We start from the raw sequence: 26905 nt of genomic DNA, 5'->3' as shown, positions 1-26905 counted from the left end.
GTAGGTCTATCTTGGACCATAAGAAGGGAGGTGGGGGAGAGATCTATCCCTCACTCCTACGGCCGGTTTCACCCCTTTTTAACCTGCGACTTGAATAAAGTGCATTTCATTGACAGAACTGGACTGCTCAAGTCAAAAATTAACAACTCTTGTGGAGCATTTCAAAACTGAAGGAAAAACCGCGCCGTTGTGTATGGAGTGTACATGACTGATAGTTATTGCGTTGTGGTCCGCCTAAAGTGCCCCAATTATATAGCTGTGTACTAGATCAATACAGTTATAATCGTTAGCCACGGAGCACCGCCTTGGCCACATTGCCGCAGTTCGGTATGAAGTGGACCGAGGATCAGTCTGGATAGCGTTCAGATCGATCCTTTTCCAGCGACCTGATCAACGATCACGGGAACCACTGAGAAGTTAGTTTATTCTCAACTTCTGCCGACGCTTGACGCGCTGATGCATTTGGGACGTCAACAAGCCACCGCAGACATGTTTTATAAACAACAGTCGTGGAAAGGTTAAAAATATAGCTGTTTTACGGAGAAAGAACTCCTTAGCTGCTAGCACGTTTAAGCTGTGCTACCGGAATTGCGGCGTGGACAAGACGGGGAGTTTGTCTATACGGTTGGGGACAGCGGTTGTCCGCTAAAGCTGTTTCCCACTATGGCTATACTTTACAACTTTTCACCTGTGATAAGACAACCGACCAGGGACATAACAGAAACAAGTAACTGCCGTGGCAAGCAAAAGGTATGACTTTGATCCAGAACTTGAGGACCCGCCGTTCATAGTAACAGGATATATAACGCGGTTGCCTCACATCAAACATGAAGTTTGTTCTCGTTGTCAGTATTGTGTTGGGGAACTACCTGCTGATTATTACAGGTGAGTGGTATATATTCACACAAAATAGGTCGGTCTCACTAAATCCTGCACAACACACCTAATCCAAATCGAAAAATGGATTCGGATTTTTGGTAACTGCAGGTGGAAAACTTTCTCACTTCCTAAACAGCTGCATGCAGAATTTGAATATTAAAGATCAACTTCCATCGTCTCTCAAAATCCGCCTTGTTGATAGGTGGGTACAAAGTCTCTTAACGTGTTTTTTTTGTGACTCATATATATCTGATATACTACTTTATATCTAGATGGGTTGTGTGGTATTAGAGTATTAGCTTAGAAGTCCGCTAACGTGACACAGGCCATTGCCTAACATATCAAATAGATCATATTTTCGTAAATTGTTTAAATTCCCATTTATTACTCAAAGGCAAAAAAGCCAAACTGAGCGTATGTAAATACTATTTTAGCGGTGTACTGGCTCAAGCTGTCAGGAACAATAAGTGTACAGATACTGGACTTGACACACTTCAAACGCAGCGCCTGGTTGGCAACATTGGTATGCACCATAACTCCACTCAGCACAGATGTTTTCTATAAAATATACTCGGATAATTTCTTAAATACGAAAGGCAAGCCCAATGTGAGGCACAGTTTCTGTTTCAAGAAATTGAAACCAGTTGAAGTTTGACAACAGATTAGCCTTTGCTTCGGTAGAATATTTAATCCTTGAGGTACGGTGTACATTTGAAAAGGTTTTCTGTTTCTGTAGCACACATATACATATCGTTCCTCTCTATCTGCGACAAGAAACTAAAAGTAGCTTTGTCTGTTTGTTGGTCGATTGGTCTGTTGGCCGTTTAAATTTTTGACAAAGTATCTTTTAACTATGGTCATACTCTTAACAAGGTTTCTGAGTGCAAGGCAAATTCGATTTTTCCAATCATGACGCAACTATACCAATTTGCGCTTGTTATCAATGTTTCTTAGCACAGAGAATGATCATTTTTGGCTTAATAACTTATGTAATGTTCCTGTAACAATGGCTTGAGGATCGTCCTCAAGGGTTCGTGAGGACTGTTTTAGTGTTTATTATGTGATAAACATGTTTCAGTGTAACGTCCTCGCATTTATTGAGCCATGATTTTATTCCACATAAATACAAACTTGTCTAAGTATGACATTACCTGTGATATAGGTAAGTTTTCTATACGTCTGTAAGTCAGGTAAATCTTTTTGATCTATTATAGGGAAGTATCATAAGTTACTGGAAAACAAACAGTATTCCCATAACGCCCTCTATAACCAGACGGAGTTGGGTATCGTTGGCTCTTTTACCATCGTTAGCATACCAAGTGGGTGTCCTGACGATCGACTTCGCTGGCGCTGGTAACTCCCAGTCACATAGATTAGCTGTATTTTGGATGTGTTTCGCAAAAGCCCACTGACCCTTATAGCGTATCTAGGATACACCAAAATCCCTTCTACGTTCACAATGGGCTTGGTGTTATTCACCTGATTTAGTCGTTAATGACCATGAGCACGAGGGGGATCACTGACCAGAAGTACTCGGATTAGTGAAAACTAATGAAACTGAGGTTAAGGTCAAAATGAAGGAAGAACCCCTGTCCTTCTTCATCGTGACTGATTCAAACAGTCGAGGGGAGTATTACATTGGAGATGTATTTTACTTCTGTCGAATGCTCAATAACACTGATTTCGAAACAATATTCAACAAAAAGCAAAATCATTATTCCAGAGGTACTAATGAAAAATTGGAAATGAAATGATATGACATTCACGGAATCAATGACAGGGGAAACACGTCTAAAAACCAACAATGTTACCATATATCCTCTAGTACATCTTTGGTGAACGGCAACTTTTGTTTCTAATTGGTTAACAGAACCTGTAAGGTAGTTCAGCATTAGACGCGTGTTCAATTACATGCCATCAGGCTTCCGATTAATGACTAGACGTTGGCCTTCTGATTAGATGCATGTATTTGAATAAACAGTCGGCTTATCTATACGGCATTTAAGTCCGGGGTTAATTGGAAGCGCCATATGGAATCCTATATTAGGTCCGGAAATTGCAATCACTCGTCTTTCACATGACATTTCTGGCCGCCATCTAGACGTTAGAAAAGGGACTAGACAATAACTGATACAGATATATTCCGGATAAAACACAAAACATGGCACACACGACATTATTTCCCTCTGTTACAGTCATCTGATGTTTTGTTATGATCAGGAATAAAACTCTATATTGGTATTTCTCAACATGACGAAACCTCTTTTGGGGCCTTTTACTTTCCCCATTTTGCACGCAATAACTTCGTTTTATGCTGTAGTAACTCACAAGCTGTATTCACATTTTTCATGACATAGACTAAGTAAACATTTTAGAGCATATTGGGAATCGTTTCTCACCAAAAGTAATCCAGTAACAACTGTTTTGTCTATGGTCCATTTCGGCCTTAGCAGTGACGATTTGTGCAAACTGCTAACGTAGTACAGATATATTACAGAAGATCAATGGCCAACAGGCTTGGTGCAATTCCTTTTATGACGATGATCAACAATTTTGATCTACCTTCTCTCGAGCACACTGGTAGCGGAATTGATAAATTCAGAAAAAAATTAAGTTGAACATTCATTTACGTGAAAATTATAGATTGATGCTTTGGAATTTATTTTTAATAATTTTAATTTATTTTGCAAATTTTATATTCAATTTAATATTTAATATTGTTACTTAAATTCTGTTCATCAATTGAGGGATTAAAAAATGTGTTTGTCTGATTGTTACTTAATGCCATATTTTTGACATACGATGGCGGTTTAAAAAGTTCCTCTATCTGTCAATGACGCAATTTGGATTTAATTTATTTCAGTTTTTAATTTAGCCCTACCTCAACCATTTCAACTCAGCGTCAAAAAGAATAAAATGTTTAGCAGCAATCAATTTCTATGTGATTCTATTATGCGTGTTTAACGAAACAAATACATATTTTATAGATTAATAAAATTATATTTTTGCAGTCAGTATGCCAACAATTTGATACTTTAGGCGCCACGACTGATTTTCTAGTCGCTGGGAAACGACCTGAAGCGAGCTGCTCTGATAATATGATCAGTTTCTCAGCAGTATATTGTCGCCTGAGATATGAATTTTCTAAGTCGTCAAAAACCAGAATTCATGTCTTAACATGCTTTAAAAACCTATTAAACAGTTTAAAATAGTCAGATCGTGATATTTCCACACACTCAAATCCAGCTTATTTTCCTTGAGAAGTGCAATACGCATTGATAATATATCTTATTTGTTCTTACTGCAATAAATCGTCAAGAGGCAAATTCTAAAATTAACATATATTTGACAACAGAAAATGAAATGCCATTATAATTATTTGTGACAATGCATATTGTCTAGTAACATGATACTGACCCTTTACAGTTTATGGTCTACAACAAATGTATAGTTTAAACGTGAGTTATGTATACGTGAGTCGAAGGTTGAGATTCTGGCTAGTCATGCCATATCTAGGTGGCATATGCCTCATAGTCCATCAATCTTGTTATATATTGGCGACGGGATAATATTTAATGTATATTTCTAGACCACGTGGCCAATGGTTTCGCCTTTCGAGCACTGTTGAAATGTTAATTATGTTTTCTCCGGACGTGTCAACTTGATTTGAAGTTTAACATTGACAATATGCCGGAATATGCGATGGGGCTGTGTTAAGCCATGCGTGTGATCGTCTACTCTTAATGACATGTTTTTTAGATAAATATATCTAAATGTATTTAAAACTTATTAAATAGCTTAGAAGTAAACCAGTCCTGACATAAATTTATCAATAATTAACACGGAAGTTTTTATTTAGCTTTTTCATACTTTTTACTCCATTTGCAAGATATATGCAACGTTATACCTTAAGACCTGATATACACCGATAGTATTTATTTATTTTATTTTTTGGTGTTTAACGCAGTATTCAAGAATATTTCACTTATACGACGGTAACCAGCATATGGTGGGATGAAACCGGACAGAGCTTCCCACGTACGTCCGAAGAGGAAGCCACAATGCACCGGTAGCTGCTATGATGCCGTAAATGCTGTCTATAGGTACGTTTTCGAAGGTAGGCTTCAAAAGTTTATCTTCAGAATAAATCACCTTTTTTCGATAGTTAAGTGTGGTTGCGCATGAGATCGAAGGATAATTCTTCCAAATAATGCTCTGTTACACTTTAACAAGACTTGCTAAGCACCACGTTGGTTTCACTTGAGAAACTAGGAATTCTTCTTTCCAGATCCTGTCCCCATTTCGTTCTCTGAATTTCTTTTGTGCAAAGTGAGGTGTCGTGAAGATTAAATCTGAACCTTCAGTGATTCTCAGAAGTATATTGTATTTATTTTGACACGATTGTGCTTCTGCCTTATCACACTTCCAAGCAGGCTTACGAACGCAAAACCATTTTATCTGATCAGTTCTCAAGGAGGTCGATTCTTGCGAGGTCGTCGAGAAGAATGCGCCCAAATACACTCGAACATATGCTACGTCAGCATTTATCTTTCTATCACAAATTACAAGGAGTGATTCAATTATTTGCTCCAATAAACTTTTCGTTGTAATAATACAGACAAAGCCAAAGTGATCGATAGTGAATTCCGTGCTTCCGCCAAAGACCTTGATTGAATTGCACCCAATCGGTACCAATTTCGTAAGAAGCACCCCTGAATGCTATGCATAGTACATGATCCTCAAAGTATAACATAAATACTTTGCCTGCATGTTTAAAACGACTCTCGACTCCCTTGCAAAGCTTATGGTTTCCGTATGACTGGAAAAGAAGTTTAAAGGGAATGATGTTGAAAGTGAGTTCAAAGAACCTTACAATTATCGCCATTCTTGTATATGGCTGGATTCTATTCCACTGCGGAGTGACCTCTTGTAAGAAAAGATTAATGGGAAACCTGAGCCTATAGCTTCGACAATTACGATTCAATGTTACACTTAAAATTAAAAATTACACTTAAGATTCAACATTATAATTATGATTCAACATTACGCTTTTAAAAGGTTTCAAAATTAAGCTTAAGATTCAAAATTACGCAAACGATTTATCTTAAAGCCGGCCTTATCAAAAAGTGTTTGCATCATGTGTTACCTATATTGAACATGCTCTCCAATGCCTATAGAACCTATGATCATTGTACTTTTGTGCACTGAATGTTCATTTTTACGGACATTTAAAGTAACATTGGAGTAGAGATGAATAATTTAATTTTCCCGATTGGTCAAATTGTTGGACTTATAAACCTAAAAAAATGAAGCCACGTCCGCGTAGGACTACTTTTTATAAGAAAAGAGCTGAAAGACTGAGGGCACGTCATTTAAACTGACATACAGAACAGCATATGCATATATATATATATATATATATATATACATTAAAACTGTTTAAACCGTAGTATATAATCAGTATATAAGCTTGATCACAAACACGCTGGGTCAGCGAGTGCAAATGCATAACCGAGAGCCTGTGCTCGCGAATACAAGCCAGTTACATCAAAATCATTTTCCCATTGATGTTTAAAATACACACTGTTGTTCTTGGATAAACAGTATGCTTGAATACTAAGATATCTTCCATATGTCACAACTACATGTGCTTTGCAACCGGCATGACACAGTCACCTGTGTAGCCTACACACTCCCGCATATTCTTGGCGTACAACAACAACAGCAATAGTCCGCTATGAACAGCGCAAATGCGTTGTCGTCTGGAGATGCGTCTCACGAAATAAATTCAACTTCCTCGGCATTTTTTACACCCAAAGTTCTCTAGCTCGGAATTAACCTTGTAAATGTTGAGTTTTTCACAATTCTTTTTTGTAAACTTTGCCTCGTCATTTCGCTCACTGTATAAATCCGCGTAGCGTATTGGTTAATACCCCAATAAACCTAAAACATATTATTGTCAATCCTGAAGTAATTTAACTAGCAACAACATGACAGCATACCATGACAGCGATTTGTAAACATTTAGGCTCATTCTTGCACGTCTCGGTCCCAGCTTGGTTATTTGGCCAGCTAATTCCAGAACAATTTAGTGCTGATTTTCCATTCATGTGGACATATTAATGTTCCAGAAGAGTGCTCACTGGGCTGTGCAAGAGCTCAGGAAAACACAGGGTACTCTGCGGGCTGATGCTCGAGCCGAATCTTTTTTCAATCAATTAAAAATGTAACACAATGCTGAATCAATACGTCATGTTTTTTGTAACGGAAACAGTAGCAGTCTTCTTCTGATTTTAATTGCGAAGAAAACTTGTTTATGTGTGCGCCCGACGTAAAGCAGGAACCACTTCTTCCGGGACAACTTTTTCCGGGCGTGTGTAGGATCGATCCATCAAGATATCTGTAGAAGAGTCTTGGTGGGTCTCTTCCACTCTTCCCATTGTCGTCAAGTATTTTATAGACAATAAGTGAGACGAATCCGACAGATCTAAGCCATACAAAACATATTAAATGTGACTTCTGAACAGCATTGGTTGTATTAAGTAGCTTGGCATCCAAGGTGGTGTAAATATATGTACTTAGGGTTGCCGATACATGACAAGGGAATTAACAGGGAATTCATAGTGAGTAACACTGTCGTCTTTAATCCTCATATTTCTAAACCATCTTTCTTTATAATGAATTATTAAATGTTCTCCTTTGTTTTCCGGCACTATATCCTAACTAAATATGAGCACATCGCATTGCTTCAGGGTCTAGTTCTTCGGTGCAGTACTTCAGATTGTTTTCTAGATACTATATGGCTAACAAACAAAATGGCTAAAACCATGCATACTGTCGGGTAATCAGTCCTACACATTACGTCAGGCTGATATATGTAGGTTTTCTGACGTCACAAACAGAGACATATATACAGATTTACGTCAAATTTAATTACCTGCCCTATCATGTGAGACTCACTGTGTCAGTATGGATTCATTTGACTGTGTCAGACGGGGTATAGTAACCTTCGACAGCATATCGCCGTGGATTTACAAGCTCGGTTAACTGAAATGAACAGATTGAAAGTCACCCCCGTTTCCAATTAAGCTGTCAAGTAAGTTTCCTACATGGGCGGAAACGTTAAAGCTTTTCAGACCACAACTGTCACTTGAGCAAATTCGATCCCATCTTAATAAAACGAAATGAGGTTTTAACTAGGACTAGAAAAGGCAGAGTAGAATGAATTAGTTCTACTCAGGATCCAGACAAAAGTGTAACGCTACAAAGTATAACAATCCCCAGGTGAGACGTACAGGTACGTCATTATCCTGCTCTAGAAATACAGGTAGGCATTTAATTGAGTCCATAATTTATCTTTCGTAGACCTATTGTCATTATAGTTGCAAATGTAACTAGGACACGATTGTCTAATATTCGAAAGTATTTGTTGCATAGCCTCTAAAGGTCTCCATAGCAGAGATACAATGATTATCAGCTAAATAATGTTATTGTCCACATTTTAATGAATTTCTTCTTACTATGCATGAAAGCAAACTTTACAGATTTAGTAATCACAACCATCCCAAACACACGATAGAAAATCCGCTGTTATACGAAAATCCTCTGTTACAATGAGCACCGCCTATCTTGTAACTAGATAGGTCAACCATTACCGCTATCCAATTAACTAGATAGGTCAACCATTACCGCTATCCAATTATTCCCTGTAACCAAGATTGACAACCATCACGGCTATTCTAGTAAGCCCTGTAACTATGATCGACGGCCATCACAGCTATTCAAGTCAGCCCTGTAACTATGATCGACGGGTATCAGAGCTATTCAAGTCAGCCTTGTAACTATGATAGGATGGCTATCATAGCTATTCAAGTCTGCCCTGTAACTATGATAGGATGGCTATCAGAGCTATTCAAGTAAGCCCTGTAACTATGATCGACGACTATCATAGCTATTCAAGTAAGCCCTGTAACTATGATAGGGTGGCTATCAGAGCTATTCAAGTAAGCCCTGTAACTATGATCGACAGCTATCATAGCTATTCAAGGTAGCTCTGGTTAATACTTTGATCTTCACCGATCTCCGCGTGACCCAGTCCTTTTTGAATTTCTTTTTGAAAGTTGATAAATTGATAAAATGGCCTGAATACCATATCTGGTTACTTTACAATACCTGCAGATCCATTGTTTATACAGAGCTAGAGCTGCCACTTTTCACTACCAAGCACAGTGAAAGCTCGTCCTGGTAACAGCTCTGAATGTTTAACAGCTGTTACGCCTTGTTATTTATTGTGACGCATTCGCTGACAGATTACCCATGAAAGATTCCAGATTTAATAACAGTATCTACGATCGACAGATAACCACTCGTCTATGGGAGTGCCAGTATGCTTTAGCCCTTTATCGTTACTTAGGCACAATGTGGCAACGCCTAGATTCTGCAGCTAAGTTTATAGTGAATGCTTTTCTTAGCACAGAGCCATATGGTCACTTGTGTAATATATAATTGAAATAATGAGAAATTTTGCCAAAATATTGCGAGAAATACCCTCAATTGTTTTTGCATAGTAATCAGTAACTCAGTCTCCGGCTACATTGTTGAAAAGCCCTGTAGTCTGCAATGGAAATTATGGGTTTGGTTTACGCCAATAATAATTAAACAATAGTGAATAGTTATTTAGTGAGTGAGTGCTTGGGGTTTAACGTCGTACTCAACAATTTTTCAGTCACATGACGGCGAAGGAATCATTAGGGTGCATGTACGTGTAATGTGCCTCCTTGTTGCAGGACGGATTTCCACCGCTCTTTTATTTAGTGCTGCTTCACTGAGACGACTTACCGAAGGCAAGTAAGCCGCCCCGCCCGAGCCATTATACTGATACGGGTCAACCAGTCGTTTCACTATCCCCTTCATGCTGAACGCCAAGCGAGGAAGTTACAACTTCCTCTTTTAAAGTCTTAGGTGTGACTCGATCAAGGATTGATCCTGGATCTACCGGTCCCGAAATAGTTATTTAAGATATTGTTTAATAATATTTGTTGTGAATTATTGTGTAGTTTAAGATTTTGAAATTTACCTGGTATAATGCCCTCTATGAGTAATATCTGAAAGCGAATTCTCAGGTACGACTTAACGAGGGATCAGCCGAGTGAAATGAGAATGTGAGATAAATGCAAATGCCAGCTTGATGGCGACATTTCACAGCCTTGCCAGAGATGTATGTTTATCTTAGAGAGGAGAAATCAGAACATGCCCGTTTAAGATGGAGAACCCAAGTTTTGATCGACAGACCTCTGATCAGCTGTGACTTCTGACAATAGACACTAATGGAAATAACGGGTACTGTCAACTGCCCGCTAATGGGCGAGTCTCAAGTACAGTCAAGGTGCATTGTGCTGGCCGTTTCCCGTCTGTCAAGCACAGGTGAGAACACAAAATCGCTGCTGATAAGGTTTCAGCCCGAATTATTAGCACTGACGGAATTCCATGACTGTGCAAATACCCTGTAGCTCCTCGTTCTCCCCGTTCGTCCGGCAGTGGCACATTGCTCTAGATTCCTACAAATTTGGGATAAAAGATCTTTTTGTAGCATTGGAAAAAGGCGAGAGGGCGCTAGATGTGCACGTTAATGACCCCCATTTCCCGTTAATGTGAATTTGATATAGTTGGTGTACATATAATAGTCAATTTATGCATCCCGGCAGAAGGAAATGACCGATGACACGTATGTAAGTAATGACTATTTGTTATATTTTTCCTTTTTTGACGTCACTCGAGGTCTAAAGTATTTCTAGTGGTTTTACGCAGCCTGCTTTGCATTTATTCTCTGGAGAATCAATAAATTTTCGATTTTAAACCGTCAAAAAAGGTTACTATATAGCCCTACAGTATGGGGGTTTTGTTATGGGAGAAAGTCGCCATAGTAATTGCTCTGTTTTTGAGTGGGTTGATCGACCAGTTTGTCCCCCAGCAGTGAGAGAAAAGTGGAAGTCTAATTCCATCATTAACACTCCTAGAACCACAATAACCTTTATTGATTTTACACTGACATCCATTCGTTTCGAAACACATAAATGTGGTATAGTTAAAACATGCTGAGAAAATCGTGTTAATCAACGGTTAGAAGGGCTTTTCGTTGAGTGTGATTAATTGAATAATGTTTTTTGTATGAAGAAAAACTGTAACTAGGGTGCTAATCGCTGAATAATATACCGTCTATCTGGAGAGTAATACAGTCGATGGTAGAAGCCAAGAGATGCTTACGTAATCAATCTGTGAAGGCTTGTTCCCGACCCACAGTTATTGGCAGCTCCAGTGGTTAGAAAACAAGCGCTCCACATCCGAGTTTTCACTAGGAAGTAAGAGCTATCAGTTCCGAATGCCCCCACGGGTGCCACTGGAACAGTTAATAAGCGCAGTTGGGTACAGCATCGACATTCAACAGCGAATCATGACATTCATCCGTCAACCAGCCAATACTAATGTGTAACATTATATCGTTTGAACATCATGCTGTCACATCAAAATAAGTTGACATTTAATTATAAAACTATAGCCAGTATAGGTTATGCCTCAACGCCCATCTGTTAAAGGAACTATAATTGCACCATCTATCTGTAAGCTGAGTCAAAATGATCCCAACCATAACAAAATCCATGAGGTATACATACATTTCAGTAACCAAATAAGTCATAAGAAATCATTATGTGAAGGATAAGGAATAAACCATACGTAAATTGCTATCGATACATAAAGATATGCTTAATTTTCCCCTTTGAACTACTGCAGAGAAAAGAAGTAGTTTCAAATTAAACATTGCGTTTTCTTCCACAAATGTTTTTTTCTTCTCTCTGTCTTACAGGTTGCGAAATCATGTTTTTGAGACCTTCCTTGGACCATGACAACCGAATTCGTCTGAATATCACTGAACGTACACCTGCTAATACCGATATACAAGCTTTCTCAGCACAGTGCAAAGGCGAGAATGTGAGATCGCCCTTGAAATTTTATGTCGAAGGAAAAGACGAAAAATATTTTGCTTTCCATAATAATGTGCTTAGAAACAGGTATTTGATTACGGCAAATCCTGGTTACAATTTTTCTGTGATAGTTGTGGCCGTAGAAACTGATTTCACCATCAATCCGCAGTATAAGGATGTAACCACGGAGATAATGGTCGTAAATGGAAAACCACTGGACCTGGAACTATTAGCTGAGGAGCTTCACGTAGAGATTTTCAGAGGAGTACCCCCGGGTACCGTGGTGTGGTCTGTCAACAGACCAAACCTTACAGTGGCAATACCAACAGTACACACGTACAGCGACAACTTCGAAGTGACCAGAAATCAGCTGTCCATCGTTACCTCGCGCCCACTGTCAGCACTGCCGCCCAAAGTGAAGCTTCCTATTTCTCTTATCAGCAATGACCAAACTTTTCTTCCAATGAAGACCTTTCTCACAGCAGAACTGCAACCCATTTCAGGTAAGTTAAACTAGAGTACATTTCATGGACAAAAGGCCAGCTTTGGAGCTGCCTCCTTTCATATAGTTGCTTGCACCTTACACGTAACTAGAACACGGGCCGGCCGTGGTCCGCCTATTTGTCTTAGTATAACTGCGACTTGTTATACATAAATAGCATTTAATTAAAAAAAAATGAAGCAATTTAACAAAAACAGAACACAAAAATAATCCAAACGTGTTTGTCGAATTATCTGAATCTGACAATCTTATTTTATACATTTATTTTGTCCAGAGCCAGAGGTGGTGACAGCTGTAGCAGTGAACACGTCCTATGCTGATGTATGTTGGAAGGTTCCCGCTCACGGCGTTGTGAAGAAATACCAGCTCTACATGGAGTCTTACAACATTAGTGTGATATCCGATGTTTTCCCCAAAAGCGACCAGGTAGAGGTTTGTGCCAAGGTGCATAGCCTTGTGCTGAATCAGACCTACACCTTTCAAGTGCGAGCTGTATTCGGGAGGGTTCGAAGCCCGCCATCCGGAACATATTTCTACACTCACATGCTGAAAGGTAACAAGGCGGCCTGTGCAGTACGCTCAGTCTTCCCCTTAGTGTATCTGTTATGTAAATCCATTTAACCAATATGGATTTATAGAAAACTACTGTTCCGCAAGGGTTATTAAGCCACTGTATCACTTCTGGTGTTCAGTAGTTGGGCCATTCAATATATTACAGAATTGCGTTCTACTACAATGGCCATAAATATAAACATTTTCTCTCGTTCAGTTATATCTGTAAGCGTTATCAATATTGTCGGCATAGTTCCTGCATTTTATTGACATTGCTGAGAAGTCATTATGTTTCTAATTAACCCAGTAGAGTGTAAAGAATAGAGTAGAGAAATGTAGCCCTTTGTGCCCAACTTTGTCAGATAAATAATGTATTTTGTATACAAGACGACTTCTTGACACTCCCAGGACTGCACTTCGTGATGCCATGAATTCATTAGGCTGTGCACCTGTATGGATGGAGGCGACATACAAGTAACAATGGGGACTTGTCAAACTCCCGGCAGTAGCACCTTGGTGTAATTTTATTGACGTCAAATGTTCTTTCCTCACCACTTTATAATGACATTAAATCCAGTACGTCGTTGCCACAGAAACTGATACACTGTAACATCGTAGACGTTGCGCTACAATCCATGTGTGACATAACGATGTCCCAAGGTCCTGCTTCACACTAGTGCCACCTCAGCGGATTGAAAAATATGGTGCCTCTCATTACCTCGTTCACACGACCACAATTTCCTCCGGATCAAACCAAACCCGGTTTAAATGAAACCAGTTGTGAAAATTCCTGTGGTGAATTTGCTTAAACCCAGATCGCTAGCGGGTAAAATAAACCAGATTAAACACCTCAGCTTTGTATTCACATGGGCGACGTCAAATTAGCTCAAACCCACTTCGCATTTAAACCAGTTCAACTCGTGCGAACGGTGTAAATGACGTTTATCTACAACTTAGGTACCCCGGATGCTATACAAGTATCTGTCCGTACATAGTATAAACACTTTCCACCTAGTTACAGTTATAGCCAAGTTGTGCGTCACTAGGCCTATTGATATGATAAATCCATAGTTTGCCTGAAATGTCTATATTTCTCACCGGCTACAATGGTGTGACAAGTGTCACCAAAAGTAAAAAGCTCGAAAGGGAAGTTCTTCTTAAACTGTACATACAGATGTAGGGAAATTATGCCGACCATTGCGCTGACCACGCTCTACGCTCTATCAAACATTGTTAATCAAGATGACGCCTTGCACCCAGTTCGCGTTATAGAACTTTCAGACTGTTATACGTCTCATCTGGAGAGAACTACATGCAGTGAAAGAGAACTTCGACAAAAAGATGTTTTCGGTCACATTGCTTGTCAAAATAGAGGCCAAGGTTTTAGTCTAACTGACTGTTTGAGTATAAAAAAAACCCAAACATTACATGCTAGCCATTTTTAATTCTCAAAATCTTTTTTTTCTGTTTACGAGCCCTTCACCGGCTTTTCCCATTAATTAATGGGTCGTTTACTTTAATTTATAAAATGGATTTTAACTTTTCTACTAGCAGTGGAAACCAACTGCCCGAACTCTACCGTTATCAACGTGAAAGGTGTGTTTCGTTGGCCTTCCACCCGGCATGGTGAATGGCGATTTTTGAACTGCCCTACAACTTCTGGGCAAAAAACGGCTTCCTTTGTCAGAGCAAAAGCCAGGAGGAAGTGTACTATTACAGAGGATATGAAGCCTCGATGGCTGGACCAAGACGCAAGTGATTGCCCAAAGGTACTGCGATTTCATGCTATTCTGCACCATAAGAGGTCTCTCGAAGTTAAGATAGGCCAGATATAATATACTCCTTTTGAAAAAAGCTTCTGCTCAATTAGTCAATCTGTACGACATTCAAGAACTCATGTATGCAGAATGGCGTGCCCTGTTCGCCGTCTAATAAATGAAACATTCTGGAGTACGGTAATTAAACGCTAATTAATCAAGTTATCTATTCATGTAGATGCAAACTTACAAATCTGTTTCGCGTTTTAAGTGTGCGGGTGTGCAAACATAATGTACTCTGGAATATAACATCTTTGCATGGAGTTTTCCAATTCAAATTACCTTCGTTAATCTTACAGGTGCAAACAGGTGCAACATTAATGAATTACCTAGAGCCGTCTGTTTTATCTTGTTAGACTGAACTGACGCGAGATACGGTGACCGAGTTTATAGATGCTATACAGAAGAGTGATACAAATACTGGGGAGTCAAGTAGGCTTACCAAGATGACAGAAGTATTATCAGAAACGTCAGACATTGCAGCAGAGGACGAAAAGGTATTTCTATCCTTTAACAGTTCGTATTTTCATTTGTTTAAACGGATCGAAACCTTGAGCCTTAAGCCTGTGTGTGTGTACCTGATACTAGCAGTCTTTCAGAAATATAAATAGAGTGTTATGGGATTGTTTTAGGAACTAAATATATACCGCGCAAAAGAAAATATAACCATGTAACAATGTCATATTAACTGGAGTTTGCCAAATAATCTGCGCTGTTTTCTCTCAAAACAGCTAACAGAACAATATATCCGTGCAGTGGACAATCTCCTGACAGCTGAGCCTGATATTATCCAGGAAAATGATACCAATTCAAAGTAAGTGATTATGTATATGTCATTCCATATTTGTGGAACAGAAATGCTTGCTGAGTGTAATGATTAAGAAATAGTGGAATCTTGGAACTCTGACGTTTTTTTTTTTTGTTGTTGTTTTTTTTTTTTTTTATCTTTTTTTTACCATGGCTGACAATTTTCATCTCTGGGTTGTCTTTTTTGTTTAATGCTTACATGAATTTCCTTTACATCTGCTATATGTCGATGCCATTGCCGTGTGTTGATATACACGTGTACTGTATGCCACTTTTAGACCTTGACCTTCCACATTAATTTATGCTTAGGCAATACATTCTGAAATCATTTCAGGCTGCTCCAAACATTTGAGAACTTTCTTGGTGCAATAGATTTAAAGAATCGAACAAACGTAAAACTTGACCTTCCGAACATCAACGTAGACGTCAGGGAGGTGCCTTATGATGACACCAAGGACGGCGTTGAGTACTCCACATCCGTAGAGACACACACCGCCAATGATAACAAACAGGTATTAGTAGCATTTTTGGAGATTACAATTCGTTACCCCTGTTGAAGGTCGTTTCGTTTGTCTGTTATGAAGTAAGGGGTTTTACAGCACATTGATACTTGATAATGCCAAGTAACATGTGATGTACGTGGATTTTAGCCCTGTTTAAGCCATAATGGTTAATCATCCGGTCGGTTTTAATGTCTCTGTTCTAGGTGACGACGTCTATAAAACTACCCCAAGAGATCTTCCAGAAGCTGAAGGCGCCGTCTTACCGCGTTACGTTTGTCCTCTACGCCGATAGTAAGCTCTTTCCCACCAATAAAGAATCCAACTACACTGTGGAGCGTGTCTTACTTGCAGCTGTGAACAATCAGAGCATCAACAACCTTCACGACTGCGTCAAATTCTCGCTCCCCAAACCAACCAAAAATAAGGTGCGCATTGGTAAAAGTTTCGAATGTTTAAGTACTGCATTTCCTTTATTTAAACTTTTGAAACGTAAGTACCATTTTGTGCTACTGTACTTGAATGGTCATACCCTAACCATGCATCAATATATTCTTGATGATTATAGGTTAACCGTGGGTTTTATAGTTGCGTTTAACACAGGAGTGTTGAATCATTATAAGTGAAGAAATGTAGAAAGCATGTTCTGAGATGTCAGTATAAGTACTTACATGTACCACTTTAATAATTTGCTATTTTCGACTGTTAATAGTGTTGTTTGTGTCATAGTGTTTATAGCCTTTTTCTCGCTCACGTACTGTGGTGCGTCTTATTCCAGGTAGACGGCATTCATAAATGTGGTTTCTGGAATGTTAAAGGTTAGTTTTTACCATTTGACTCGATGTATTTACCAAATGTATTTAGTTTTTTCCGTTCTGTATGATACCATGTAATAAATATAAGATTATACCAGTCCGTTACACAAATATATACACGCCTGGGTGGCCCCATTATTACAAAAATATAGAACAATCAGAGTAGATTTATCACAACATTGGTGTATCTTTTTGGTCCGATACCGCCGAGACTATGGGCTGAAATTAATGGCCTTAATGAATATCTTTTGATAATGGAAATGTGTATTAGTTCGCCCGAATGCACCCTACGAGGCGACTGAGTGTCTAAAGGCGGGTAATATGCATATACAAATTAACAGAGTGATTCGGTCAGGGAAGCCAATATTGCATATGGGTCTAAGCAGGCGCCGATGCCAGAACCATCGAGATATTTATCACCTTCTGTTACAAGTTTACGTATAGACAAGTGACGTCTGTTGATGACGGAAATGGGTTGCCTCACTGAACGCTTATTTTGTGACCTATACACGCATTGCTGTTGTGCACATTGGTACCACACTGTTGCCAACGGTTTCCATGAGGCTTACATGAACATTCCTCAATCTATGGAATTACTTTCAGTACCAGAATCGGCGGTAAATACTACACGTATAGAATATGGTAATGCTGAGCTATATAAAGAATCCCTCATCACATTTTGTTCATGAGCGTAATCCTGTCATGTCCCCCAGAGAAACAATGGTCATATACCGGTGTAACGAAGCAGGGAGAAGACGATGCGTCCGTTCACTGTTGCTCTCATCATCTCACCAATTTTGCTGTAATGTTGGTAAGTGGATTGCTACCTGGGCATCATACATATGGATCAAATGTCTGGGTCAATCCTGTTCGCAATGCTTATCCTTAACTTAGGTATTGTGTGAGACTCTGAAATGGGTACGCCGAAAGCGTAGGCCTATATATGCAATTTAGATACAAGTATTTAGATACTGGTCTGATAAGACTTGCATCATTGGTGGCTCTTGAATGTATGCCAATTTAGAAATACATACCGCAGGCATCCAGATGGAAATGGATGTGTACAAATCCTTGTTCGATATTACTTTCACAAAGGGCTAATAATTTCATTCCCTATTAATAATGAAGAAAATACTTTTTCTTGCTCTTTTAGAATATAGTTCCGACAGATCTGCATGAAAAATAAAAATGACGATGACATCTAAAGCCATTGTCTAAAGAAGTATGCCAAGGTGTTGGAGTCTTGCATTTAACTTTGCTATCATCTGATATGATATACATCGTTTGTATTCATAAAAAAACATGTGCAAATTAAATAAGAAGCAAAACTTCGTAAAATGGCATGAAATACCATTTACAAGAAAAGATGTATTACATGATGTTCAACAGATTAACAAAACGAGCTTTGAACATGGTGCAGAGTGGTCATCATAGAACAGTTGTTGTAAAACAAACAGAAGGAAACACAGTGATGAATTATTTTTATTTCTTTATTAGGACGTTGACCCGAATGTGGTTATAGAGAAGGTTCACACCAACGTCCTATCCATCATATCGTTCGTGGGCAGTGGTCTTTCTATCACCGGCCTGACGCTGACGCTCATCACCTACGCCATCTTTCCGTAAGTCATAACGTGTTATAAATTCACATTTATTCATTTATTTTATTTTATTGGTGTTTTACGCCGTACTCAAGAACATTTCCCTTATACGACGGCAGCCGACATTATGGTGGGAGGAATAGAGGCAGAGCCCGGGGGAAACCCACGACCATCCACAGGATTTTGACAGACCCAATAAATTCTCACAAATAAGATCTGATAGCCTACAATTATATTACTTTAGTTAGTGCATTCAGTGTAAATTCAGCAAAAGCATACACATGTATACACATGTAATTCTTATCGAATGGTTCGATTCCAGCTCGCTGTTTTGGCCGCTTTTAACTACTAACCAGTGTTTTAAGTCACTGGGTTTCCCGGCTACTTGGTGAAGATCGGTGGTTTACTCCGGGCATTTTGGTTTTTCATCCACCTGTAAAAACTGGCTGCCACCATGAAACGTCTGGAGCACACTTTCAAACAACAATCAAATAAATAAATAAAGAGCTGCTCTGTAGCTGTCAGTTTAATTGCCATGCAGGTTATTGTAATTCAGATTAAGTTTAATAATTTGGTTTTATGCTGATTTAGATAATGAGAAACCTCTATATAACAGAATCAACAAAATGTTTATTGTTCATTTATTTATTTATTTATTTATTTCATTGGTGTTTTATGCCGTACTCAAGAATATTTCACTTATAATACGGCGACCAGCATTATTGTGGGAGGAAATCGGATAAAGTCCAGGGGAAACCCACGACCATCCGCAGATTACTGACAGGTCTCCCCACGTACTGCCCGAGAGGAAGCGGACATGAGCTGGACTTGAAGTCCTGAGTCACAGCGCCGCGCTGGTGTGCTAGCCCCTCTGCCACGGAGGCCCCCTTGATTGTTCACGAAGTTGTATATTTCAGGTGTTTGCACCGGAACAAATCGGGTCAGATTTTGCTTCACTTGGGGGCGTCGATGTTGTTCATGCACCTGTTGTTTGTGGTTGGAGGGGATGAGGTTGTACTGGGGTACAGGGACGCGTGTACGAGCGTGGCCGTGCTGATTCACTACACCGTGCTTAGTACCCTGATATGGATGGGCATCGAAGCTTTCAACCTGTATAGGCTGCTGGTCCGTGTCTTTGCCATGTACGAGAAGCACTTCCTCCTTAAAAGAGTAGTTGCTGGATGGGGTAGGTTCTAATATTTACCTTTAAATTATAATTCTAGACATTAGGACAATGTGCTCATAAGGGTGCCCTGCAACTAGATAAAAATCGGCTCACTTGGGTGCAGCAGTGAGGTGTTATTTGGTTCATGTAGAGAAACAAGTAAAACTTAATTGAATGTGAAGTACAGTCAATGAGGAAAATGTGTGTGAAAAATTGGAGTGGTGTGATTTATACTTTCTGTTTTACCACAAGACAAAAGTAGGATCAATATCAGATTTTTCTATTTTAAGGCGTTTTCCTGCGGGAATTCCCTTCATAATAAAAAAATTCGTAAACCAAAATCAATTCCACATATTTGGCGTCTAGTTAGGGAGTAGTAAGCTATAACGAAGTAGCGTGATGGTTCCCGCAATCATATTTTTTTTTATAAATCCAAAATAAAGAAATAATTTCAGAAGAAAGTTCAGACTGACTCTACATTCGCTTCTAACGCATTTGTCAACATCAGCCCAGTGGTAGCATAAGTGCCTTGAAACCGTTGTGTCGAATAGGATAACGAGTTCGGTTCGATTTTTTTGTAGTGCTGAACAAGGTCAGGTAATGGAATGGGTATTAATTTGAATGACACAAGAAATTCTGTTTTTATTGTCATATATTGTCAAGCTGTTCGTTAGATAAGTTTAAATATATTATTGTAAATCTATACAGATTATACAGTATTCATCCAATGAAACTTAAACGCTATTTAGTTCCGCTAACAGCACATAGAGGATATTGCACAGTGAAGGCTGAACACCATAGATATTACTCGAGTGAGAGATGGGTTATCATTTCTACCTTTCACGAGAACAATATTTATGGTATTCAACCTTCACTGTGCAATATTCTATTTATTATTTATATCCTGACATTTTCTCTACATGTATATAAATCGCGACGCAATTTCGTCCACGTCCACGCTCACATAACCTTTTTACAGTTTTAAACGCCGTCTGTAAGTAATTATACATTCTACAAAGATGCTTAATGCTAATGTAATGTAGGTATTTACCTGAATTAAGCACAAGAAGAATTTCTACCATTTCTTTTCTTTTTTTTTTGGGACTATCTATATATTGCGCGGAAGTGCACGGCCTTGCGATGCGGTCGTCCATGGGTCCAATTCTCCAGCGATGTAATAGCAAAATGTAAATAACAAAAGTGATATCTAACTAGTGAAGATAACAGTTTTATCAGTGAAGGAAATACTGGGATTTCACTGATGTATAAATAATGAATCATGTAATCACACTGAGAAAGGGCGCATCTGTTTATCAGTTTAGCTTCGTAATAAATATCTGTTAAAGACACTGCCATATACTCACAGTATAATTTGTAAGACAAATCTTGTTTCAAATACCAACATTAGACGGAAAAGGATATTATTCTATGCATTTAACGGCATACAGTAGGCTGATGGTTAGCAACGAATATTTTAACTGTGCCTCTTTCATCGGCTACACCTGTTACATAACAACATTAACCGCATACCGGGGAAGCACTTGCGTCATTTCGCAGAGGATTTGTCAGTGTGAGGAGGTTGGCACCCGAGCGGTATGGGGGACGATTTCTCAACTAGTTGCATAGTTCCTTTAACAATAACGGACACTTTTTTTTTAATTCCTTGGACCCTCTATTTTTTTCATGACGTAGTATTAGAGCGTGCTTTTTATACAGTTCATCAGTGGCAAATAACAAAAATTCTCTTAAATGCATAAGAACTGTTTTGTACTCCTTTAAAGCTCATGAATATAAGTCGTCCACTTAGTCTCCAGCATTTCAGGTGAGTATGTGCATCTCTTTCTGAGACTTCTCTGAAAGAAATGTACGGTATTGTATCTTATTTATTTATTTATTTGGCTGGTGATTTACGCCGTGCTTAAGAATATTTCACTTATATGACGGCGGTCAGCTCCTGGGTCAGTACGCTGCGCTAGCACGCTAACCAACTGAGCAATCAATGGAGGCTTCCACCTGTATCGTTCCACTTTACACGAGCCCATGTACAGCTGGGGCAATTCATTTATTGAAAGGTGTTAATGTCAGTCTCATCTTAGTACAAATTAAATGGTACATAAATCTAGACTAAATGTAATACCTGGCGTGAGTTCTGCTGCCATTTTGAACAACTGAGCTCAGTACATACATGTACGATCCTCCATCATTAAGCCATACGATTAATCACCACATGCTTTGTTAGGTCTAAGTACTTTATATCAAATTGCCAAACTAAAGTTATTGAAGTGGTAAAGCTGTGTTGTTTTACAGGTATACCGGCTGTTTTTGTGGCAACTGCTCTCGCGGTTGATCTAGACAATTACCGTCAACCGGATTCAACCAGGTTGGTAGATTTATATAAAAGTAATGACAATTGCTTTGATGAACAAAGATCTTAGAGAAACTCCCAAAAGGCAGAATCCATATTATCTTAACATTATCTGGTTTATCTAACAAAGCAAAGGAATTACATGCCAAAAACACAACAAATTTACAGGCACACTTTAGCTTTCTCTGGCTTTATAACATACAAACTGATTGAAGGATTTGTAATCTTTAAACTTGCAATGTTCCAGTGACTCAGACGATATTACAGACCCGGGTCTTCTAAACATGTTTCATTGAAAAGCTGACTCTGAAATTATATACAATTAGAAACATTGTGCATTATTGACATTGAAAGGATAAGACAGTACCTGGTTAATGTTTATTCAAAGTATCTTTAACGGTAATTATTTTCTAAGAATTAAGGTTCAATGAAACTTTGTTTTGACACAACTTTAACTAGGGTAGAAGATGAAATATAAAGTAACACGGACCTATCTTTGACTTCACCACACAAACGTTTTAACGGCTGGAGAACATTAGATGAGGACCAATGCCGGTTTTGGCATTTTTCGAACCTCATGCTTTTAGAATTCAGAGTATATATCAAATACCTTCAGCTACACGTATCTAAATCGTTTAGGCAATCTCAAAGTGACATGCTCTTAGCTGTTCTCTGAGGAAATGACAAAAGATTATGTATCACTTTAGAACGCTCAATCTGATAGCAAAATATTTGTCATATGATTACCTCTATTTGTATCAGTCATTTTCTAGGTACCAGTATTATAATTTTACCTTATTCCGTGAAAATCACTTCTAAAAATGAAATATGATACATGATATATTTTGGAGATTTTTAACATTCCGCTTCCGATTGAAATATATTTTCACCAGGTTATGTCTCAAACTTTTATGAAACAGAATTTTTGGGAATTTTACCTTTGGCACAACTTCTCAGATCGATAACCTAAAGGGAGAGGTGATCCATTAATTCATCTTTGGCGGATTAGATTATAGGTCTTCAAATCACAGGACTAAGAAAGATCCGTTCCTTTCTGTAACAATCATCTGAATGACCTTTGACAGTTTTATTCCTATATCAATTAATGAAAACCAGGGATCAAAGGACTTTTATTTTGATTTGCAGTTGTCGGCTATCCCATGCGAACGTTGGACTCTATTACGGTACCTATATTGGCCCCGTCTGTGTTGCGCTGACGTGTAACCTCGTCGTCTTCATCATCTTGCTGCGGGTGCTGCTAAAACCCAGATTTGACAACACCCTCGGGAAGCGAACCGTGACTGGGGCACAGGTACAATGATAACATAAACACAAAAAACACCAAAGATATGCGGATGCACTTTAATAAAAAGAATAAAAGACTACAGGGAGGGGGGAGACATGGCGATAGCTGGCAAATGGTCACGCGTATTAACGATGAAATCCGGCCTCCTGTCAATTTACCTCAATCAGGGTTTTCTTCTTACTGTTCATGTATATTCTTAAATAGTAGCAACCTACCTGTTTAATAAACTGCAGCTAACGTTACGGTCAAAAAATGCAATGATGTTAGCTGCAAATTACTAGATGTCACTCGTCTAAAATTACTCATCCCCTTTGCTAATAGATATAATGTGTGGTCGCTACTTTCCGTAGGTAATATGCTAAAATCTGCAGAAAAAAAGATTATCAGCCTCCTGTCAGTCTATGTCCAATCTGTCGGCGTATTTGGTTAATTAGCGCATCAAATTATTATCAATGCATTCAGCCCGGGGGTGATAAATCTGTCTATATGTATTCTCAACTTTGAATCAAACTCCAGACCTATAACCTTTGACTTTTCTCAGCATGGAAACATGGTAGAAGTCGGAAATGTGAACGATGTGGCCCTTTTTTCTTGCAGTGCAATAAAATCTTGGCTTGGGAATAACAGCCAATTCAGTCTTAGATCAAAGTATAAGTCAGCTGTGTGATTCGATAACCTTGGTGTCTTAGGAATATTAAGTTAGAAGAACCAAGAGTCCTTGTTATGATTTTGAAAATTTTGAAAAGTGTAAAATTCTTTTTCAAGTGCAACACAATATAATACGGTTCTGACAGTTTGTTGCTTTTTATGTGAACTACAGTTTACCGTGCGGATAACAATAACAATAATAATAACAATAATAATAATAATGTCTTTACGTGTTTTTTTATTAGGTAAGAGGTGTAATGAGCGTGCTTGTACTGCTGGGAATTTCTTGGATTTTTGGAGCGGTGGCGATCGGGGAGGCTAAGCTGGTACTACAATACCTCTTCGTCATTACAACGTCACTCCAGGGCTTTTGCATCTTTATCTTTCGTTGTCTGCGGAACTTTGAGGCTCGAGCAGCATGGAGGCAGCTTTGGCACGAGGGGACCATCAAAACTCGGCGGGGTGCCATTATCAAGACATCTGGACCAACTCACACTACGTCTACCATGTCTGGAGACGACAAGAGCAAATCCATGCGTTGCGAAAAGCACCCGATGTCCGAAACTGAAGAGTCGCTGAGCAAGGACACCAAAGAGAGCCAATTTTGTCTTGACACTAGCAAACTTAGTCGCGTAGGGTCAGAAAAGGGGACATTTTGGCTGAATAAATACCGACTCATTATGGGTCTGGAGAAGGGTTCAATCACAGAGGATAAGAACTGTAACAAAAGGATGTAAGTTTTCTTTGAAAGGTGGTCTTTGATTAGTGTTTATTGAACGGCTCGACATTTAGGCTCATATTTCAGACAGCCTAAAAACACGTGGAAACCTCACATGAAGGCACGCAGATGGCACCTTGGAAGCTTCTTATAAAGCTATGTGATAAGAGCCCGAAAATGAAAAGTGACAGGCTAGACTTACAATTTCTCACCTACACAGTTTCAGTCATTATATGTGTGTATGTCTGTAGGTTAGTAATACTTGTACATACAAGCAGTTCGTTGTCACGGCTTAACGTTGTGTTGGTCCTATAACTGCATTTGGAGTTAAGATAAGCATAGGATCCTAATGTCCTTGTGACCACAAGTTGTGAAGGTCTAGAGCTTTATATACAGTGTTCGTACGTCATTTTAGGTGGTACATGTAATTCATACGTGTTCGTTGCATTCGTTGTAGGGTACAGTGATATGGCAATATGCAGATGGACGCATAGAAAACTTTTCCATCAAGTAACAGTTTCTCATGGCTCTATATTTCCGTATTACCTCTAAACCTCTTCTATCTCTGTAAAAGTCACCATTTGTGAATTGGTTCAAAGCTCACGTTGCGCGTCCAATATATTTAGTCTATGCTAGATGAAACCAAAGATTGACGTAAGGCTGGCCGGTGCCAAAAGCATGTTTACTGTGAAATATTCGAATGGTACAATGAGTGATAACTGAATACTAAGAATAAACTGTTACAAAATTATATTTATTTCAGATGTAAATGTTTACTTATACCTCTAGTACTTCGTATTGTAAATAAATTTAGTTTCAGCAATGAATGGCCGTTCCTTTTTGGATGTACGCAATTTGGTCGCTGTGACTTCTTATACCTATTTTGATGCTTTGTTTTTTCATTATCTTACATGTGAGCACATGCATAACATATTAATAACGACCGATAAGTTATTGTCGCAGATTTTATGTACAGTCGAACAGAAATGACCAACTGTATAGCCCATACCCATGTGTTTAGTGTGTCGATTTCTTATTACACCACAAGACTAGGTGTGTATTAATCCCACACGTAATCCCACACGTACCACTGTGCCAATGAGCATCATATGCAGTGCAGATCAGAAATTCATACAAAAGCAAAAATAAGTCGATTTTTATTTTATTAAGGAACATTCCCAAATCATAACCATTGCAAAACAGATCTCGGTCTTACTTGCTCATAAAGTCATAAGATGACACAGAAATGTCCCATGTGCTTGAAAAACTACTTTTAATGAAGAAGGCAAGGATGCTAATAACATTTGTAAAAATTGCTTGTATAAGTACCAAAGAAAAAGTCCGTCTCAGTCGAAATGACCCGACCCGCACATTACCATGTCAACCAATGCCTGTTTCAAAGACTTCAGGTTTCGCTTCTGGGATTCTGCGAAAAATTTAAAATACTTTATAATATTTTAATAATTTACAATACTTTGCTCTACATAGATTGATTAAAGCCCTTCGGTTATGATCAATTTCACATTTATTAAGATTAACATGTTAGACAATTGTATTTTTGAACGCTAGAGTTGAGAACGGCTAAGGTTTTACAAATGAAATGAATGTATATGACACTGATATATACACCCCAACCACTATCCTTAATAACAGACATGTTTGCAAATCTTGGGTAAATTATGTTTGAAGGTCAAACAATGACAGGTTAGTTTCGTTATTATTTCTTCAGGCATGACATATACAGGTAATTTTTTTTTAGTTACATTTATTTATTTATCTGAAAGATGTTTTACTGTATGCTCAAGAATATTTCTCGATGCAATGGCGGTAAGCATTAGAGTGGGAGGAAACTGGTCTGGAAAAACTCACGATCAACTGCTGTTTATTGACAACCGAAGGAATCTTGACTTAAACTTATAGCGTAAGAGGCTTCTGAGTCAATGCATTGCGATAAACTAGTTAACAGTATCATGATTTCAGCGACTTCACAATGAAATGTGGAACGTATCTTCCGTTGAACGATTTGATTTTCCTGATGAAATACCGCAGCTGTAATAAAAGAAACAAAACATTTAATGAACGAGACTTGCACACCTACATCAAAATTATCATTCAGCCCTGTTGGTATTATTAAAATTAGTACAACATCTGATTATTTGATGGGGACAAGAAACCAGATTGCCACGCCCATCTACGCTGTTAAATTTACTGACGAACAATACTGCTGTGACGTGCACAACTGATGTGCACC

General features: G+C 38.6%; 1 protein-coding gene across 2 annotated transcripts; it reads left to right on the top strand.

Annotated features, from left to right (window-relative positions):
* On the top strand, positions 1 to 25606 carry LOC135471790 (adhesion G-protein coupled receptor G2-like). 2 transcript variants are annotated; one of them, XM_064751131.1, is made up of 15 exons: positions 1 to 885; positions 11741 to 12361; positions 12635 to 12913; positions 14467 to 14681; positions 15086 to 15226; positions 15461 to 15543; positions 15871 to 16048; positions 16243 to 16464; positions 16815 to 16854; positions 17565 to 17662; positions 18349 to 18473; positions 19370 to 19638; positions 21925 to 21997; positions 23129 to 23294; positions 24182 to 25606. In XM_064751131.1, exons 1-15 carry the CDS (start codon positions 828 to 830, stop codon positions 24671 to 24673), a joined length of 3060 nt encoding a protein of 1019 aa, XP_064607201.1. In that variant the 5' UTR covers positions 1 to 827; the 3' UTR covers positions 24674 to 25606. The 2 variants fall into 2 exon arrangements, with proteins under 2 accessions (XP_064607201.1, XP_064607200.1); XM_064751130.1 differs by having other exon boundaries at positions 14464 to 14681.
* The last annotated feature ends 1299 nt before the right edge of the window (positions 25607 to 26905 follow it).

This window comes from Liolophura sinensis, chromosome 7 (genome assembly GCF_032854445.1).
Source record: "Liolophura sinensis isolate JHLJ2023 chromosome 7, CUHK_Ljap_v2, whole genome shotgun sequence".
NCBI lineage: Eukaryota > Metazoa > Mollusca > Polyplacophora > Chitonida > Chitonidae > Liolophura > Liolophura sinensis.
The sequence above is the reverse complement of the archived record's forward strand: the minus strand, read 5'-3'. Positions and strand labels throughout refer to the sequence as shown.